This window comes from Lithobates pipiens, unplaced genomic scaffold (assembly GCF_037356315.1).
Source record: "Lithobates pipiens isolate NorthernLeopardFrog02 unplaced genomic scaffold, aLitPip1_a1.2 Scaffold_44, whole genome shotgun sequence".
In the NCBI taxonomy this organism is placed as follows: Eukaryota; Metazoa; Chordata; class Amphibia; order Anura; family Ranidae; genus Lithobates; species Lithobates pipiens.
The window spans coordinates 1,312,129-1,332,686 of record NW_027507870.1 but is presented as its reverse complement, the minus strand read 5'-3'; the positions used below and the strand labels follow the sequence as shown (position 1 = coordinate 1,332,686).

Here is a 20,558-nt window from a genome sequence, read left to right as displayed (position 1 = left end):
GGACAACATGTCGCTGAAGCATCAGTCAGAAGGAGCGGTGGAGAAGGTGGCCGTTTGACTGATGCGTTCAGACAATTTTTTAGTCCGCAGCCCCAAGGTATGATCGGTTCCAGCAACCATCGCCAGCGTCTGATTTACATGGTGCAGGAATACCTAGGGGCAAGGTCAGACTTGGAAACCTTTCCCACCGAAAATCCTCTGGCTTACTGGGTCTTGAGGATGGATCACTGGCCAGAGCTTGCACAGTATGCAATTGAGCTACTAGCCTGTCCTGCATCCAGCGTTCTTTCGGAACGCACCTTCAGTGCTGCTGAATCACAGGGTGCGCCTGTCCACCAACTCGTTTGATCGACTGACCTTCATAAAGATGAATCAGTCTTGGATCACCCACAGCTACCAAGCACCTGAAGTTGATGTAACCGAATAATTTTTTTTGAAATATCACATCCCTTCAAGACTGCCTATGCTGATGCCGAGTGACTGTCCTGTTATGTTGATTGTCTATCCTCTTCCTCCTCCACTGATATGTTGGAAGAACATTTTTGGTTCTGGGTGATGCCACCAGCCCAATTTTTCAGCCCCTGTCTAACAGGGGCGTTTAATTAAAATTTTTGATGCAATGCTTTGCAGCAGGGCTCATTCCTGCACTACAACTAGAGTATATGGGAGAGGTTGCAGTGTCGTGGCACCAGTGCCTAAGGCCCAATTTTTCAGCCCCTGTTTAACAGGGGCATGTAGTTACAATTCTTGATATAATATTTCACAGCAGGGCCCGTTCCTGTGCCCACCGAGAATAACTGTGAGGACTTGTAGTGTTGTGGCACCAGCACCACCAGCACCACAACCACCAAAGGCCCGATTTTTTTTACCATTTCTGCACTACAAGTAGAGTATATGGGAGAGGTTGCAGTGTCGTGGCACCAGCACCAGTGCCTAAGGCCCAATTTTTCAGCCCCTGTTCAACAATGGCATGTATTTACAATTCTTGATATAATCGTTCACAGCAGGGTGCTCCAGCGCCCACCAAGAGTCACGTTGGGGGCTTACAATGTTGTGGCAACACCAACACCTTGTTCCACAATTTCTGCAGAGCATATAGGGCAGGCCCCTACTTTCAAACATCCAACTTACAAACATCTCCTACTTGCAAACGGAAGGAGACAACAGGAAGTGAGATGAAAATAGACGGACGGCAAACAAATTATACAGGGGTGATAACCCTTCCCTATGTTTTCCAAAAAGCTTAAAAATAGATTTTTTTGACTGGAGCTACACTTTAAAAATTTACCAGTTGAAAATTACAAACAGATTCTACTTAACACAACAAACCTACACAGTCCCTGTCTTGTTTGCACCGCCTGTTATACTGCTGTTCTGAGTATATAGGGCCTGGGGGCCCCACGTCTTTCCTTTTTTTAATATGAATTGGGTACGGGGTTCCCTTTAATATCCGTACAAGACCCAAAGGGGATGGTAAGGGGCAGGGGGGCTACCCATCCCATTTTTCTCAATGATTTTCATCCATATTGCCAGAACCAGATATTACATTAAAACCGCAACCAGTTTTAAATGACTTTTTTTCCGTTAAATGTCATTTTGTGCAGGGACTGTTCTAAACACGGGAAGCACGTGGCACTTCACAAGCATAATATAGACACCCCCAGGCACGATATTTAAAGGAATATTTCACTCTTTTTTTTTTTTTTTTTACTTTAACCATCATTAAAATCAGTGCTCCCGAAAAAACTGCAGTTTTTCAAAACATTTTAGGCATTGACCTATGTCCCCTGGGGCAGGGGCCAGGTCTCCAAACCCTTTTTAGGACAATATCTTGCATATTAGCCATTAAAATTAGCACTTTTTATTTTGAACGTTCGAGTCCCATAGACTTCAATGGGGTTCTAAAGTTCGTACGAATTTTCGGTCCATTCGAAAGTTCTGGTGCGAACCGAACCGGGGGGTGTTCGGCTCATCCCTAGTGATGACGTTATTTAGTTACGACGGGACTACGTTCAGGCTAGTAGCCAATAGCTTTGGTCTAGGAATTTGATCTGAGCATGCGTGGCACTGTGTCCGATCGGAATTCTCTACACACAATCGGACAAAGTCCAATCGGATCATGTTGTCGGAAAGTTTTATAGCCCAGCTCTAAAACTTTGTCCGTCGGATATTCCGACGGAAACAGTCCGATGGAGCCCACACACAGTCGGATTATACGACAACGCGGTCCGATCGGACATTTTCCGTTGGAATGTCCGACCGTGTGTACAAGGGCTAAGGCTGGATTCACACCTAGGACATTTTATTTGCTTTTTGCATTTTACACATTTGCACTACAGAACGTGTTAAATAGGAAACCATGATAAATGGACTGTAGTGCAAATCTGCAAAAAGCACTAAAAATGCCATAGGTGTGAATCAGGCCTTAAATCTTACCATACAGTGCCTACCTCCACCCCCCACAGAGCAAGAAAAAAAAAACCTTACCTTTCAGGAGTCTAACACCATGTTCTCTCACTCATCGCGTCCTAGGTTGCTAGGAGACCAGACAGTTTCATGCACTGTCTATGGCTGGCATCGGCGCCGGCGGGTGGGAGAGAGAGCACAGGCACAGAGCCACAGACCTGGGCGGCTGCTGCAGCACATTGGCCACTGGAGCAGCGAAGAAGGGGGGGGCTGGGGCGGTGCCATGCTGCTGACTGTAAAAGACAAGCCGGGAGAGAGAGGAGTTCTGCAGCTGCCCGATTACACTGCGGGGGATCGTCTTCTTCTGGGGAGGGGGGCGGGGGTAGTCTGCTGGCGGAATAGGAAATCTATTTCCACACTGACACACAGGCGGGGGGGGGTGGATGATGATCTCATTGGAGCCTGGAACTGGTATAGAGAGCGGAGCTTCTGCATTGCTAATGTGTCCGGGTGTCGGGAGAGCACAAACTTGGGCACAGCTGTCAAAACCTGGACTGTCCGGGTCATTCCTGTACAGGTGGCAAACCTACTGCCTAGTCACCGCTGGGGGGAAGGGGCAAGTGGAGCTGAGTTGCTGCAAGGGGGGGAGCAGGGTAAGCAGAGCTGCCGAATGACTGCTGGAAGCAGAGTGTAGAAAGAGGTGAACTTTTTAGTCACTTATATGAGGGGGGAGCAGGGGGAACTGAGATGTGGAGTGTCAGGAACCATGAAACAGACAGAGACAGAAGTACAATCAAATTACACTTGTTTATTAATAATAAAAATAAAAAGGTAAATAGAAAAAAGCGTAGTCAAGCATAGACAGAGTCCAGTAGCCAGATCGGGTAATCAGCCAGTCCAGAAGTCAGGGATCCAAGGAGAGCAACTGTAAGCAGGATAAGAAGCCAGGAGGGATGTCAGCAAGCCAGTCTTGAAACAAACAGCAGGAGATGATTCCTTGTGATGTGACCATGTGAAGGCAATGGAGAAATGAGCTGGAGGGCTTTAAATAGGCAGGTCAGACAAGCATCATTGGGAACAGCTGGTAACTGTGGAGAGAGAAGAGAGCTGGCAATTAGCCGACAGCTGAGCGGCCAGCCCAGAGGAGGAAGGGCTAAGCCAGCCCTGACAGGAGTCACTTCTGGGCTGCTGAGTCATTGCTGGGAGGGAAGAACAGGGTTAGCTGATTTGCTGAGACAGTGCTAGGAAAGAAAGTAGGGTAAGATGGCCTGTTGAAACCCTGTTGGGATGGGGGAGCAGGGTGACGTGAGATTTTGAGTCACTGCTGGGAGGAGGAGGGATCAGATTCCGAGTCACTGCTTGGAAGGGGGAGCAGAATGAGCTGAGTTGCTAAGTCACTTCTGGGAGAGGAAACAGGGTGAGCTGAGCTGTTAAGTCGCTGCTAAGAGGGGAGAACAGGTGGAGCGCAGGGAGCGGAAATCCGGAGACACCTCTGTGGAAAGGGATGATGTTGAGATGAGCTCCTGAGTCACTGCTGGTAGGGAGAAGCAGAGCTAAGCTGCAGCAAGAAGGACTTGAACCACTTCAGCGCTTCTGCTGTGATCTTTAAGGATGAATTACTCCATGGTTCCTGCAGCTACAGAGATCAGTTAGGAGTTGTTTTGAAGCGTATTTATTGCATGTTAAGAATATGCAGATAGTTGAATGTCCATTGCCTGACTGTTTTACTTTAAGAAGTTAATAGTGAGACAGTATGAAATAATTTCTATTGTGTTACATAAATGTATTTATATTAATCTATTATTATTGTCGTATACCATGTCTATGTGTTCCTTTACTCACACTTCTTCCTCTATCGTTCTTCAGTTCTCACTCAGGACAATTAAAGTTCCGCACTGCCAATCCAGAGGGCCATGAAGCCAGCGGCGAGTGGAGCGAACTGTATGATGCCATATCACAAGCCAGCGGAGGGAAGATCAGAGGTGATATCATCCAGACATCCGTCCATAATGAGGTATTGGTATTAGACGGTGGTGCTGTGATCCACAGAACTCATCTTCATGTAAAAAAAAAAGTAAATAACAGGAATACTTAAAAGGAACCGGTCAGGGCAACTATCACCTGACACAGCCAAAGTCCCCATTCAGTATTGGGTGTTACCATGGTATCGGGGTATTTAAAGGAAACTGTCAATTATTAAAAAAAAAAAAAAAAGCAAACCCAGTGAGTGCAATGCACATCAGAACTACAATAAATGTCAAAATGAGAAAGGACAACGTGTTTCCGGGGTGGACCCCCTTTGTCAAGCCAAATTGTTTGGGGATGGAATCAAATGCCGGCAGAAGAAGACGATCCCCTCAGGACTATTGATTCACATTCTGCCACAGCAATAAAAGCTATTTCTTATGGTTGATGAAACAAATTAAAAAGGAAACTAAAATGGAAAGTAAAAAAAAAAACAATTAGATGTAAATTTCCCCAACAATTAATTGACCATTCTCTAAAAAGTGTTACAAAATGTTTCTAGACATTTGCTAATGCTGGAATTGAGTGAAAATGACCGTTACTGAAATAGATAACTAATCCTCAGGTCTAAAATAATTTTTTAAACATGTGTGCAAAGAAAAAAAAAACAGCTTTGGCAACAAAAGGGGTTAAAATGGTTGACATTGTCTGAAATGTTCTGAATGTTGGGCAGTAGACAGGTCTGTGTAGCAGTTTAGAGCTCTTTAACCAACTTTCACCAAAATGGTTTCCCAAAAATTCTCAGACTTCTGTCAGTAGTGTGATCAATGTCATAGATACAGCATGGAGTACATTATCCTCTTTGTATATATTTCCCAGATCCGGGAGAATTCGGAGGAGTATCTACCGCAGATCAACCGGGAGATCCAGCGACAGAAATGGATGGACATGGCGGCTCATTACACAATCCCGGGAAATAAGGAGGATGAAAAATGAGAACAAAACAAAGACTCAGTGAACTTTTTTAGTGTTCAAATAAAAAGATATGACATATTAAAGAAGTCTCACCAAATGCTTAATAGCTGCCTTGTCTTCCTCCAGCTATGCAGGGGAGAGTGGAGTAGAAACTGTCAGCTTGTGTTCTTAACCACGTAAGGACCAGCCTTCGTTTTGAGATTTTGGTGTTTGCATGTTTAAAACTGTTTTTTTTTTTTTGCTAGAAAATTACTTAGAACTCCCAAACATTATACAATGTTTTTTTTCTAACACCCTAGAGAATAAAATGGCGGTCATTGCAATACTTTTTTTCACAGCGGTCTTACAAGCGCACCTTTTTTGGAAAAAAAATCACTTTTTTGAATAAATAAATAAGACAACAGTAAAATTAGCCCAATTTTTTTTATATTGTGAAAGATAATGTTACGCCGAGTAAATTGATACTCAACATGTCACGCTTTAAAATTGCGCCCGCTCGTGGAATGGTGACAAACTTCTACTCTTAAAAATCTCCATAGGCAACGTTTAAAAAATTCTACAGGTTGCACGCGAACTCCTCGGGACGGGGGGGCATTTAAAAATTTTTTTTTTTTTATTATTATTTATTTTACCTTTTATTTTTCATTTTTATACTGTTTAAAAAAAAATTCACTTTTATTCCTATTACAAGAAATGTAAACATCCCTTGTAATAGAAAAAAGCATGACAGGACCTCTCAAATATGAGATCGGGGGTCAAAAAGTCCTCAGATCTCATATTTAGACTAAAATGCAATAAAAAAAATGATTTAAATAAAATGTCCCTTTAAGAGCCGTGGCAGAAGGGATGTTTGGCGTCGCTTTCGCCGAGCAATTGTATAGAGACGGGTGGGGTCCATCTTCCCCTCACTCGTCTCCATGCCTGACAGGCGAACAGACGCGATCGCCTCCGCCGCTGCCGATAGCTCCGGTAAGCGGCGGAGGGCACCAGATCGCAGCGGGAGTGGGGGCACTCTCTCCCGCCACGGATAAAAGCGATCTTGCGCCCATAACAATGATATCCTCCTTCAAACAGCCAATGTAAATCTGCAGTGGGCGGTCCGGGGTTTGTTATGTGTGATGGCAAATGGGGGGAGCACTGCCATTCCTAAGAACGCAAATCCTCATCTAGGCAGGTAATATACTTGTCTTAGATCAAGTAGTGTAGTAGCAGCAGTGAGAGTTTTTGTTTCTGTGAACTATGGCGCTTCTCTCCAGTGACCGTCATTCACAACACAAGCTGACAGTTTCTACTCCACGCTCATTTCAATTTGGTGTTTACATTATTTTTTATTAATTTAGGGAGTAACAAAAACAATACATCACAGTCAAAAACCCAGACAACATTTGTAGAATAAGCAAAAAAAAATAAAAACCCAACAGAAAACCATATGAGTTTCGTAGACACCACAATATGAATTTAGTTACAAACATAATAAAAGGTGTATGGTCTAGGAGCTTCTTCTTGTAACCATGTATATCGTATTTCTTCCCCAAGAGAGGAGCCAAGAGACATGTGACAGGTGGAGGTGCCCCTCTTCTAAGAACAGATACTATTTCCGATCTTTCTCCCATATATAGTCTAGGGCAGTGTCAGGGCTGGCTTAGCCCTTCCTCCTCTGGGCTGGCCGCTCAGCTGTCGGATAATTGCCAGCTCTCTTCTCTTTCCACAGTTACCAGCTGTTCCCGATGATGCTCGTCTGACCTGCCTATTTAAAGCCTTCCTGCTCACTTTTTCGTTTGCCTTCGCATTGGTCACATCACAGGGAACCATCTCCTGCTGTTTGTTTCAAGACTGGTTTGCTGACATGCCACCTGGCTTCTTATCCCACTTACGGTTGCTCTCCTTGGATCCCTGACTTCCGGCCTGGCTGATTACCCGATCTGGTTAATGAACTTTGGACTGGCTGACTACCTGATCTGGCTACAGGACTCTGGCTATGCTTGACTACGCTTTTTTTCTATTTACCTTTTTATTTTTATTAATAAACAAGTTGCGATTTGATTGTACTTCTGTCTCTGTCTGTTTCATGGTTCCTGACAGGCAGCCTGGGGTGCCTTGGCAAAATGCCCAACAATTGCCCGAGAATTGTATACAAGCTAGAAGGTGGCTGAATCCTGCCACAGGTTTTCATTGTGCACCATTATGACCTTCTAGCTGCCGACCTCCTAACCACCAATGACATCATCAGATGATAAGGCGGCAGTGGTGGCTGGTGGTATATTGTTTGGCCGGCACCCCCTCCCTGGTTGGTCAGTTCACCCGCAACCCAAAATGGGTCGGTCAGGTCCACTGCACACATCACACCCCCCCCCCCACCCGTGAGTCATTTGGGTTGGGTGCTCTCTCTTCCTCTTGAAATCTGATGTGCTTGCTCTCTCTCTTCCCAGTGGTGGGGGCGTCTGCTGTGCCATACAAAGGGGATGTCCAGGTCCAGGTCGATCGATGAGGCCCACACTTACCCACGGGCTGTGCTTCCCTCCGGGCAATGGCTTCATTCCTGCATCTCCGGCGGCCTCCGCGTGTCCTTCCTCCTCCTTGTGGCCCAATAGAATCGCTTCTCCTTTTGGCCAATTGGGAAATGGGTCTCAGGACCCGCTTCCTGATTAGCCGTAAGGAGAATCTGTGTTACAGTAGCAAATATCCATTCACTATTGTCACACAACTGGGTGGGCTTCGGGCGCAGTTCTCTGTGCCCCGAGCCCACCCTTTTTTGAAGCTTATTAGAGCCTCTGGCCTATTAAAGCCCATGTTGATTAGGGGCCCGGACGCATGGATGGGGGAGGAGGATGGATGTAAGGAGGAGCAATGGAGATGGAGAAAACCTGAGGGAAAAGAGAAACAACAGAATACTAGTCAGTACCAGTGTGCAAATGTGTAGTTGCTTTGGAAGAATAAATCACCTCTAACGCTTGGTGTCCTACATGTGTGGATTTTGCTGCATTATGTAAAAATATTTAGAATAGTTTATACATTTTAGAATGGGGTGCCTCAAGACTCTCCATAATAACTTTGACTGAAAAAGGTTGAGAAACACTGGTCTAGGGGTTACCAGGCTTTTCTGCCTAATTCCTACTCCCCGCATCCCCACCACCCCTCCCCCCCCATCTGCCCCATCCAACTCCCCCCAGCCACCCCTCACTTGATGTGTTGGTGATGTAAACCAAAAACAAAACAAAAAAAATAAAAAATTAGGGCTGTTACTGATTAAAATTTCTGTGTTTTTTTAATTGATTAATCAACTAATTCGATTAATTATAATACACATACAGATCCAACTACTTTTAGCTGATCTCCTTGCATTGCAACTCTGCATTAGTCAGTGGTAAATGTGGTATACACTATATACAATCACCTGACACTAGTTAGTTTCCACAATCCATGACTTAACTTCACAGTTCACACAAATACGTTTTAAATTCAAACTGTAGCACTGACGTAAGTCATTTTTTTCTCTACAGTAGTGTGACAATCTCTCCACCTCCGGTCTAACGAATCACTCTCACCTTATGGCATGGACCCCTGTGCAAACAGGTGGTCAAGCAAGCGGGTATCAAAAGGGTTAACCCGGACCATAAACTTCCCTCACGTCTCCTTAGATCTCAGCAAGGACGCCAGGTCATGGGTAGAAAGAAAAGATCTCAGTGCTCACCGCTTAAGTATAAGATTTAATTTTTGTGTTCAAACACAAACTACTCACATAAAGATGATAAAAGCACAGCATGTAAAGCCAACAATCGCGTTAGTTCTGTAGGGCAGCAGCAGGTGATGTCATGCGAATCTCCTCCCCCATACCCAATCTTTGCCATCACCGGACTCCTCCCCCCTTCCATTCGTTAGCAGATGGAGGCACTTGGGGAAGGGGGGAGGAGTCCAGTGATGTCGATGTCTGTGACATCACCACGTCTCCGACGGAACTCCCTGAAGCTGGCGGAGAGGTGAGTACAGATCAAAAGAAGTTTGATCGATCAAAATAATTAATCGATTAATCGAGGAATTAATCTTTAATTTACACAGCCCTAATATATATATATATATATATATATATACTTTGGGGATCGAAAGTTTGGGCACCCCAGGTAAAAATGTGTATTAATGTGCATAACGAAGCCAAGGAAAGATGGAAAAATCTCCAAATGGCATCAAATTACAGATTAGACATTCTTATAATATGTCAAAAAAAGTTACATTTTATTTCCATCATTTACACTTTCAAAATGACAGAAAACAAAAAAATGGTGTCTGCAAAAGTTTGGGCACCCTGCAGAATTTATAGCATGCACTGCCCCCTTTACAAAGCCGAGACCTGCCAGTGTCATGGATTGTTCCCAATCATCGTCTGGGAAGACCAGGTGATGTCAATCTCAAAGGTTTTAAATGGCCAGACTCATCTGACCTTGCCCCAACAATCAGCACCATGGGTTCTTCTAAGCAGCTGTCTAGAAAACTGAAAGTGAAAATAGTTGACGCTCACAAAGCTGGAGAAGGCTATAAGAAGATAGCAAAGGGTTTTCAGTGTTTTCAGATGTCAATATCCTCTGTTCGGAATGTAATTAAGAAATGGCAGTCATCAGGAACAGTGGAAGTTAAAGCAAGATCTGGAAGACCAAGAAAAATATCAGACAGAACAGCTCGCAGGATTGTGAGAAAAGCAATTCAAAACCCACGTTTGACTGCACGATCCCTCCAGAAAGACCTGGCAGACACTGGAGTTGTGGTACACTATTCCACTATAAAGAGATACTTGTACAAATATGGTCTTCATGAAAGAGTCATCAGAAGAAAACCTCTTCTACGTCCTCACCACAAAAATCAGCGTTTGAACTTTGCAAATGAACATATAGACAAGCCTGAGGCATTTTGGAAACAAGTTCTGTGGACCGATGAGGTTAAAATAGAACATTTTGGCCGGAATGAGCAAAGGTACGTTTGGAGAAGAAAGGGCACAGAATTTAATGAAAAGAACCTCTGTCCAACTGTTAAGCATGGGGGTGGATCAATCATGCTTTGGGGTTGTATTGCAGCCAGTGGCATAGGGAACATTTCATGAGTAGAAGGAAAAATGGATTCAATAAAATTTCAGCAAATTTTGGATGGTAACTTGATGCCATCTGTGAAAAAGCTGAAGTTAAAGAGAGAATGGCTTCTACAAATGGATAATGATCCTAAACACACCTCAAAATCCACGGGGGATTACATCAAGAGGCGTAAACTGAAGGTTTTGCCATGGCCTTCACAATCTCCTGACCTCAACATTATTGAAAATCTATGGATAGACCTTAAAAGAACAGTGAGTGACAGACAGCCCAGAAATCTCAAAGAACTGGAACACTTTTGTAAGGAAGAATGGGCAAAGATACCTCAAACAAGAATTGAAAGACTCTTGGCTGGCTACAAAAAGCATTTACAAACTGTGATACTTGCCAAAGATGGCAGTACAAGATATTAACTCTGCAGGGTGCCCAAACTTTTGCAGACGCCATTTTTTTGTTTTCTGTAATTTTGAAAGTGTAAATGATGGAAATGAAATCTAACTTTTTTTGACATATTATAAGAATGTCTAATCTGTAATTTGATGCCATATGGAGATTTTTCCATCTTTCCTTGGCTTCGTTATGCACATTAACAACACATTTTTTACGTGGGGTGCCAAAACTTTCGATCCCCACTGTATATATATATATATATATATATATATATATATATGTAGTGGGATGCCTCTTTTTCTACAATCCTCTGAGCTCCTAGACATGCCCGGTGGTATAAATGTCAGCTCCAGCCAGCTTCCTGTACTCAGAGAGATCCTGCCTGATGGGACAGCAATGACTGGGCAAGTGAGCTGTTCCCAGGTGCTGGGTCCTCCCCTGTTAAGTCTGCTATGTGGGCCATCAGCAGTGAGCACAAGAGCACGCACCATTTTTCCAGGCCCCAGTCATTGGAGAAAAGTCTGTTACAGTCCATTTTTGGAAGCTGTCCATGATGTGGGTTGGCCCTATCTGCAGCCACCAGAACCTCCTGACCGAAGCAAGTAGAAAGCAGGGCCAGTGTGAAGTTTTGTGCCAGCAGGAGGTCCATTCAGCTCCCAGTCTGTTGAACGAACGATTACTATCTTGGACACTTGAGATTCTTTAGTGCTCTATTCTATCTGAAGATTGAACTCAGAACACCCTGCTGCCATCTAGTGGACATTAGTTGAACAGCAGTATAATTGTTATATCCTTTTTCTTCACAGTTCATATTAATGTTCTGTACTATATACCAGTGTTCACACAATATCCGGTACAATTTATGTTGAAGTTTATTGTTAAGTAAAGTAGAAATTGCACATCACGGCTGGTCTGATCACTTGGCTGAAACCGTTACATTACACTTGGCATCATGAACAGGATCAGCCATGTCAGACAGTGATGAGGAGAGCAGCACAATAGCAGAGCCAGTCAGCAGCGGCATGGAGGGAGTTAAACAGTCAGTCATGGCTTCTTTATTGCTGGCAGGATTGCTACCACAACAGCTGCCTAAGTACACAGGACCAGATCAGGACTTAGATGATTGGATTAGAAGATTGCGGGGCTTGATCCGGTCATATGGGTTCCCACCTGCACAACAGGCAGACCTGGACATTAATGCCCTTGAAGGGGAAGCAAGGAAGTTGATCCTACACCTTCCAGCAGAGGACCAGGACTCTCTAGACAAGATAATCAGCCGCTTGGAAGCAGTCTACACCCAAACGGTTGCATTAGGGGATCTCAGAGCTCACTTTATCAGTTGAAGGCAGAGAGTGGGAGAATCCATTCCACAGTATGCCCTGGAATTGCAGGATATAGCAGCCGAGATCCGCCGCAAGGAGAGGAGGCAAGCAGGACGTGCTGGCTGGAGTGATACAGATGGGTGGCTAAAGGATCAGTTCGTGGATGGGCTTCTGTCTGACAAAGTTAGGGAAAAGTTACAGGAAAAGGAAAGAAGTAACCCAAACTTAAAATTCCATCAAATTCTAGAAGTGGCTATCCTATATTCAGAACCCAGACGTGCCAGTACGGACGTCCTCATGGCCAGCACAGGTGATAAACCATGTAAACTGCCACAAACTCAACACACAGCTCCGTGGTAGGTAGCCATCCACAAGCTGACAGAAGGAATTGCCCAGGTACAGACAGAATTTGCCACACTGAGACGTGAGCGAGACAATCCAAGGGGGCCAAGGGAGTACACCCCTTCATGGAGAAACCGATCACCACCCCGCAGATGACCAAGGCAGGCAAGGTCTCCCTCTCCATGTTGGGGCTGTCGACAAAAGGGACATCGCTTGAGGGACTGTCCTGATCGAATATACCGAGGGAGCCGTTAAATTCAGAGCGCCCCTGCCACTAAGAGTCAAGCAGTGGGCCGGCCCAGCAAAACGACTCCCCCTTCACATACGGAGGACATGGTGGTCGATTGCCCTGTGGTACATGGGTACTTCGGTGGCCAAGAGGTTGAATGTCTCTTCGACACTGGGTCCCAAGTCACCATTCTACCAGAACCTTTGTTCCAGCGATACTTCCCAAAGAAGAAAATGAGTCAGGATGCCCCCCTGGATCTCACGGATCTGATGGGTTTACTTCCTCTTTGATTCCCTGCAAAGGTAAAGCATAATGGACTACTATGCATAGCATATTAGTCCATTATGTGTCACTTACCTGACACAGGAGCCAGCGAAGTCACCGCTGTCCTCTTGTGTACGGAGCCTCCATCTTCTTGGTGGGTCTCGCTGCTCCGGCGCTGTCATTCGACGAAGCCGCGATGATGTTACTCCCCGCGCATGCGCACGGGAGCCGCCACTCGCGGCATATCACCGTTGACAGTGGCGTGCTCAGTGCACCTGCGCGCCGCTGTCTACGGCACAAGCGCCATAGACAGCGGTGCCTGTGTTTTGGCAAATATCTCCTAAACCGTGTAGGTTTAGGAGATATTTCTTGGACCTACAGATAAGCCTTAATCTAGGCTTACCTGTAGGTCAAAGTGGTTTGTAAGGGTTTACAGCCACTTTAAGGTACATTATGGTAAATTAAGCTCTTTACATTAAACGTTTTAGCATTCTAAAATATAGCTTAATATGAATAACTTTTGATGTGATTAACCAAATGAGCTGAAATTTTCAGAATATGTTGACATGGGTAGAGCCTTATACTGTGTAAAGTTTGGGGGACATTGGTTAACATTTAAGGTCTTTTTTGTATGATAAGCCACATTAAGCTCCCAAAAAACAAGCTTAATGTCCCTATTTTGCCTTGTGGAACACCAAATCGCATGAAACTTATAGGATAGGTGACATATTTCACACATTTCTTTCTTTTAAATTTGATGATGATGGCTTCCAGCTAGTGACACCCCAAAAATGCATTATCTCAGAAAATTAGAATATTGCATAAGACCAATAAGAAAAGGGATTTTTAATACAGAAATGTTGGCTAAGGCCGCGTACACACGCGCGGACTGTTCGCCCAACCTTGTCCGCTGAACAGTGTTTCAGCGGACAGTCCGCTCGTGTGTGGGGCTTCAGCGGACAGTTTCAGCGGACAGTTTGACGAACAAGGTTTTTCGGAAATTCCGAAAAACTGTCCGCTGAAACTTTGTTTGAGCGAACAGTCCGCCCGTGTGTAGGCTTGTTCGACAAACTAAGTTCCGCGCATGCTCAGAAAGGATTTACACGTCGGAAAGTTGCATTGCAGTGTATTGGACGTCGAATTTTTCGATCCGTCGTACGTGTCGAAACGTCATCGCGCACGGTTTCAGCAAACTGTTCGTTCGTCGTGTGTGGCCATGTCCGTCCATGCTAAGTTTGAGCGGACTGTCCGCCGAAACTGTTTGACGGACAAAGTTGGGCGAACAGTCCCCGCGTGTGTACGCGGCCTTAGTGAAAAGTCTGTCCAAGTACAGTATAGTATGCACTAAATATTTAATCAGGGCTCCTTCTGCCTGGATTACGGCATCAATGCGGAGTGGCATGGAAGGGATCAGCCTATGGCACTCCTGAGGTGTTGTGGAAGCCCAGGTTGCTTTGATAGTGGCCTTCAGCTAGTCTGCATTGTTGGGTCTGGTGCCTCTCATCTTCCTCTTCATAATACCCCACAGAATCTCAATGGGGTTTAGGTCAGGCGAGTTTACTGAAGTGAAGTGCTCTAGAATTTCCTGCTAGAGGGCTGCACTGACTTTGGACTTGATAAAACTGATCAACTCCATGCAATGCCGCATTGATGCAGCAATTCATCCAAAAGGAGCCCCGACCAAGTTTTGAGTGCACACTATACTGTACATGGACATTTCTGTATTACAACGCATTTTTTATTGGCTTTATGTAATATTCAAATTTTCGGAGATACAGAATTTTGGGGTGTCACTAGCTGTAAGCCATAATCATCAAAATGAAAAGAAAGAAAATATATCACTCTGTGTGTAACGCATCTACATAAAATATAAGTTTCACTTTTTGAATTTAATTACTGAAATAAACTTTTTGATGATATTCTAATTTTATGAGATGTACCTGTATACTGTCCCTGCATGATAACATTTGTTGCAGTCATGCCCAAGTAGAAATCTTCCTTATAAGAAGATAGAAATACTTGGGGCAATCCATACAGTGGAAGGACAAATCATGGAAGTGACTTGGTAACCAATAGAAAAGAAGAACAGCACCGTTCTAAATGTAGCATAAAAGTGTTATTTATTTGGAAATAACAAAATGACATCCTACAATGTGATGGAGATAAAAGCGTTCATCTAGTCATGTATCAAGCTGGTCCAGTCCCGCTAATCCCGTTGTGGTGGATACCGAAAGGAGCTCCTGGCAGTGCTGGTGGCTCCAATGGCCCCTGACATCCTCTTCCAGGAATAAATTGGTGTCTCTCCAGATTCATTTTTATTCCCTAGATTGTGAGCAGGATTGTGCGTGGGGCTAAGCAACACTGGTGGGTGTGGCCAAGGTGTGTTTTAAATTGGGGGGCTTAAAGGATAGGCCCAGAGGCTTCAGAATGATGGACAGGTGGGAGCCATGAGCAATGTGTGTGCAACATTGCAGTAACACTGGTGTACTATGTATTTAGCCTTATAGTAACATAGACAGTGCACCTGACTCACACCTATCCACCATTCCAATGTTGCCTCCACCGGAATTGTGGATAGGTGGGAGCCTGGTGCACACACCATTCCAATGACACTGACAGAACACCTGGCTGACACCTACCTACCCCTCACCAGGTACATCACCAGTTTCCCTGGGTCTCTTTCTGGAAAGCCCAGACCTGCCACATTTGCCCATTGTGACCCTTCTTGGGGCTACAACTGATCTTACCTGCTGAGCTCTTACCTTAGTTCTGTCTGTGACTCCAACCCAGAGACTACTGGCCACTCCTGCCAGTCTCCTACACGGCACAGAACTACTCCCCTCCCTCCTTCTCTCAATGTAAACAGTCAGTCATTGCAGAGCACAGCGTGCCTCTCAAGAATGATGCCATGCGCTCTGCCTGAATGTTTGCAAACCAATGAGCCAGCAACCAGTTTAAAATTGCAAGGTCAGCTCCCTAAAGTTCTCAGGTATGTACGTTAGTGGTCAGTGAAGAAAATGCCCCCTTACATTGGTGGTCAGTGGAGAAATGTCCCCTTATGCTGGTGGTTAGTGATGGGCTGAACACCCCCTGGTTTGGTTCACACCAAACATGGAAAAAGTGTAAACCCTATTATAGTCTATGGGACCTGATGTTTGAAAAATAAAAAATGGTTTTAACAAGAGCAGTGAATTTAATGATGCTTAAAGTACAACAATAAAAATAAAAATCCCTTTAAATATAGTGCCTGGGGGGGTCCCCTTAGCCTGCCTGTAAAGTGGCACATCTGTACCATGTATAGAACCTGCTGCAGCAAAACTGACATAGATAAAGAAAAACATTAAAACTGATTTTCCTGGCTGCAAGCCATTGCCGGAAATACAAAAATGTTTTTAAAGAATGGTGTGGCGCCCCCCCCCCCCATCCATTCCAGGCTCTTTGGGTCTGGTATGAACTTTAAGGGGAACCCCATGCAACCATGTTGAAAAAAAGGCATGGGGTCCCCCAAAATCCATACCAGACCCTTATCCGAGCATGCAGCCTGGCAGACAAGGAAAGAGAGGGGGTGAGCGAGTGCCCCTCCTCCTGAATCATACCAAGCCACATGCCCTCAACATGGGGGGGGTGCTGTAGGGGAGGTAGGGCTCTGCCCCTCCCACACCTAAGCTCCTTGTCCCCATGTCCATGGGGGACAAGTGCCTCTTCCCGACAACCCTGGTCTGTGGTTGAGGGGGTCTGTGAGCAGGGGGCTTATTGGAATCTGGAAGCCCCCTTTAAGTCCCCACAATTAGAAGAAAAAAATTCTCCACCCGCGATAAAGACTAACCACCGAATGCCTGCTCCGCCATTTGATAGTGCTTAGATTGGTAAGGCACGGGGCCACCTGGTGACATCACCAGCTGTCACCGCCCCTTGTGACATCACCAACCAAGCTTCCCTCCAAGCGGCACGCAAATTCGGGTGTTCACCAAATGTTTGGCCCAAACTTTTGCTTGGCTCATACTGTTTGCCCAACTCTATTCAAGAGGGACGTTGGGAATAATTTGAATGAGAACAATTTATAACATCAAAACTCTTCCTGAAGTTTATGGAACTATGAATAAAATGGGGAAGCCCTTCTTCATTATTAGAAAATCCCACGATTCATATTTGCCGGCTCAACAAAATACAGTAAAAAGGAAATAAAAGCAGATGTTATGCAATTTTTTTTTAATGATGCAATCTCTGAATTCTTCCCAGTTTTATATTTTGTAATACCAGGAATGTATAGATATTTATAAATATTCTGATCTCTGGTAAATTGTCCTAATATATTACTTCACTATACATACAGGAACCCCAAGTTATCCCTGATACAGGGATACAGGATTTATATAGCACCAACAGTTTGCACAGCACTCTACAATATAAAGGCAGACACTACAGTTACAATACAATTAAATTAAGGAAAATTAGAAAAGCCCCGCTCATGGGAGCTTACAATCTAAAATGGGGGGGGGGGGGGCAAGCGATACAAAAGGTAATAACTGAAGGTAGATTAGGTTATGAATAAAATAAACATTCCATTTTTAGGTGAAGGTGGGATAGGTGGGATAGGCTTCCTTGAAGAGATGAGTGTTCAGGAATCACCTAAAGGTGAACAGAGTAGGAGATAGTCGAGGCTGGACAGATTGAAGTAGGGAGTTCCAGAGGCTGGGAAATGCTCTGGACAGACTGGACGAGGGAGTTTCAGAGGATGGGAGAGACTTTAGACAGATTGGGGTTTAGTAGTTTTGGTGTGTAGTATAGATTGTACAGCACAGTGTGCAGAGTGGAGCTGTGTGTAGTATGGATTGTACAGCACAGTGTGCAGAGTGGAGCTGTGTGTAGTATAGATTGTATTACAGCACAGTGTTATCATATTTCTCGGGTTTCCAGTCTCATTTCCTTCCCTATTTCCTCCGTCAGCACTTTCTTCTTCTTCTTCTCTGACTATAAGGCCTCGTGCCCACCGATGTTTTTACAGCTGCTTTAGGAGTGTTTTTCACAACTTAAAAATGCCTCTCCGCGTTATCCTCTCCATGTTATCCTCTCCACGTTATCCTCTCCACGTTATCCTCTCCATGTTATCCTCTCCTTGTTATCCTCTCCACGTTATCCTCTCCACGTTATCCTCTCCATGTTATCCTCTCCACGTTATCCTCTCCACGTTTTCCTCACCATGTTATCCTCTCCACGTTTTCCTCACCATGTTATCCTCTCCACGTTATCCTCTCCACGTTTTCCTCTCCACGTTATCCTCTCCACGTTTTCCTCTCCACGTTTTCCTCTCCACGTTATCCTCTCCACGTTATCCTCTCCACATTTTCCTCTCCACGTTTTCCTCTCCACGTTATCCTCTCCACGTTTTCCTCTCCACGTTATCCTCTCCAGGTTTTCCTCTCCATGTTATACTCTTCACGTTATCCTCTCCACGTTTTCCTCTCCACGTTTTCCTCTCCACGTTATCCTCTCCACGTTATCCTCTCCACGTTTTCCTCTCCACGTTATCCTCTCCACGTTTTCCTCTCCACGTTTTCCTCTCCACGTTATCCTCTCCACGTTTTCCTCTCCACGTTATCCTCTCCACGTTTTCCTCTCCACGTTATCCTCTCCACGTTATCCTCTCCACGTTATCCTCTCCACGTTTTCCTCTCCACGTTATCCTCTCCACGTTTTCCTCTCCACGTTATCCTCTCCACGTTTTCCTCTCCACGTTTTCCTCTCCACGTTATCCTCTCCACGTTTTCCTCTCCACGTTATCCTCTCCACATTATCCTCTCCGCGTTTTCCTCTCCAGTTTTCCTCTCCACGTTATCCTCTCCACGTTTTCCTCTCCATGTTATCCTCTCCATGTTTTCCTCTCCATGTTTTCCTCTCCATGTTATCCTATGACCTCATGTCCACCAAGGCGTTTAGGAGCTGTAAGTGGCACAGGACCAGCGCTTTCTGAGGCTCCAGCACTAGAGCTGGAAAAACGCCAGACACCGGTAAAAGGTGCTAAATAACGATGGTTATTGCTGTATATACAGCGTTAAGCCTCCTCCGGCGTTTCTCTCTCTCTATTCACAATCAATGGTTCCCTATGAGAGCCCATTGATTTGAATAAAAGTCGCATCAAGATGATCCGACTTGCGGTGCTGAGAATCTTGAAGGGGAACCCCAGCAAAATTTTGGGAACCATTGATTTTCAATAGAGACAGAGAAACAGCAGCTGAAAAGCTAGAGCGGCTAAACGCACATTGACGCAAATGCAAAACGCGGGGAAAAATTGTGTTTTTGATGCCACTTTTTTCTGGCATTGATATTAGCTTTACAGCTCATTTTTTAAAATGCCAGCGGGTATGAGGCCTTATGAGTGGACTGTCCTGTCTGATCAATGTTTATAAACAATGTTACTTTGTATCTCTCTATCTCTTGTCTGATCAATGTTTATAAACAATGTTACTTTGTATCTCTCTATCTCCTGTCTGATCAATGTTTATAAACAATGTTGCTTTGCATCTCTCTATCTCTTGTCTGATCAATGTTTATAAACAATGTTATTTTGTATCTCCCTATCTCCTTTCCTCTCTGATTGGTGTTGGCAAACACAGAGTCAGAAAGCTTTTATTTTCAGCAGAAACTGCTAAATCTGTACACAGCAACCGAAGCCGAGAATTTCCAGAGTGTTGGTGGGAGGACATGGCAGAAAGACCGAACATGCTACACATGTCCTGTGTACTATCATTACTTTTTTTTTTCTTGGGTAACACATCCAGTGTCCTAAACTAGTTAACTCACAATTACTTTTTTTAAACTTCCTATTTGATTGAGGTGCTGTTGATGTAACCAGAGCCTCACAGATGCATTCTGGGAAGTTCCTGTCACATGTTCCAGGAAGCCGACCCAGAGTTCCAGGACATAAGGGGAAGTGGGTTCATCTGCCCTTAGTAAAAATGGCCGCCCCAAAAAGAATGGGGAAGAAAAGAAAAGGCATGCAAAGAATACAAAGCCTGCAATTATCTATGTGTCTATTTGTAGATTGTAATTACTAAACATTTCTAAAGGTGCCTTTGTTGTCATTTTCATGATAGGGATGAAGATCCTCTTTTTTAAGTGTTAAATTAAAATAACTTTTTTCTATCAAATGTATTTTTCTTTTTTCTATTTTTGTTAGTTTTATTCGTTTTTTTTTGTGTTTTTTTGTATTTTTTAAAAAGCTTTTATTTTATTTGTAAATCACTTTGCTTTTTTTACTACTAGAAATGTAATCAGTAATCTACTGTCACTGCTGACAGGGTTTCCATCTTCCCCCGATCTTTCTTCTGGGTTGGTGGACTCTGACCGCGTGAGTGGCCGGAGCTTCAATGATGTCACTCCCATGCCTGAGCCCCCGGTTCCGGCACGGTGCTCTGAAGGACCGGCACAGTATGCTGTTCCTTCAGAGTGCATGTACCGCTGATGTCACCAGCTGCATCTAAAGTAATTATGCCCTAAATGGTGCGCATTTAGGAGATATTTTACCCTACCTATAAGTAAGCCTTACTATAGGCTTACCGATAGGTAGAAATCATACAACGGATTTTACTC

General features: G+C 44.5%; 1 protein-coding gene across 1 annotated transcript in view; it reads left to right on the top strand.

The window, feature by feature from the left end:
- The window catches only part of LOC143956836 (uncharacterized), an 87,874-nt gene extending 82,361 nt beyond the window's left edge, over window positions 1-5,513 (top strand). Inside the window, exons 3-4 of the mRNA XM_077467010.1 lie at window positions 4,273-4,420; window positions 5,251-5,513. Coding sequence (XP_077323136.1) covers window positions 4,273-4,420; window positions 5,251-5,367 — 265 coding nt within the window. The 3' untranslated portion in view covers window positions 5,368-5,513. The remainder of the gene's footprint in view (window positions 1-4,272; window positions 4,421-5,250) is intronic.
- Window positions 5,514-20,558: the final 15,045 nt, after the last annotated feature.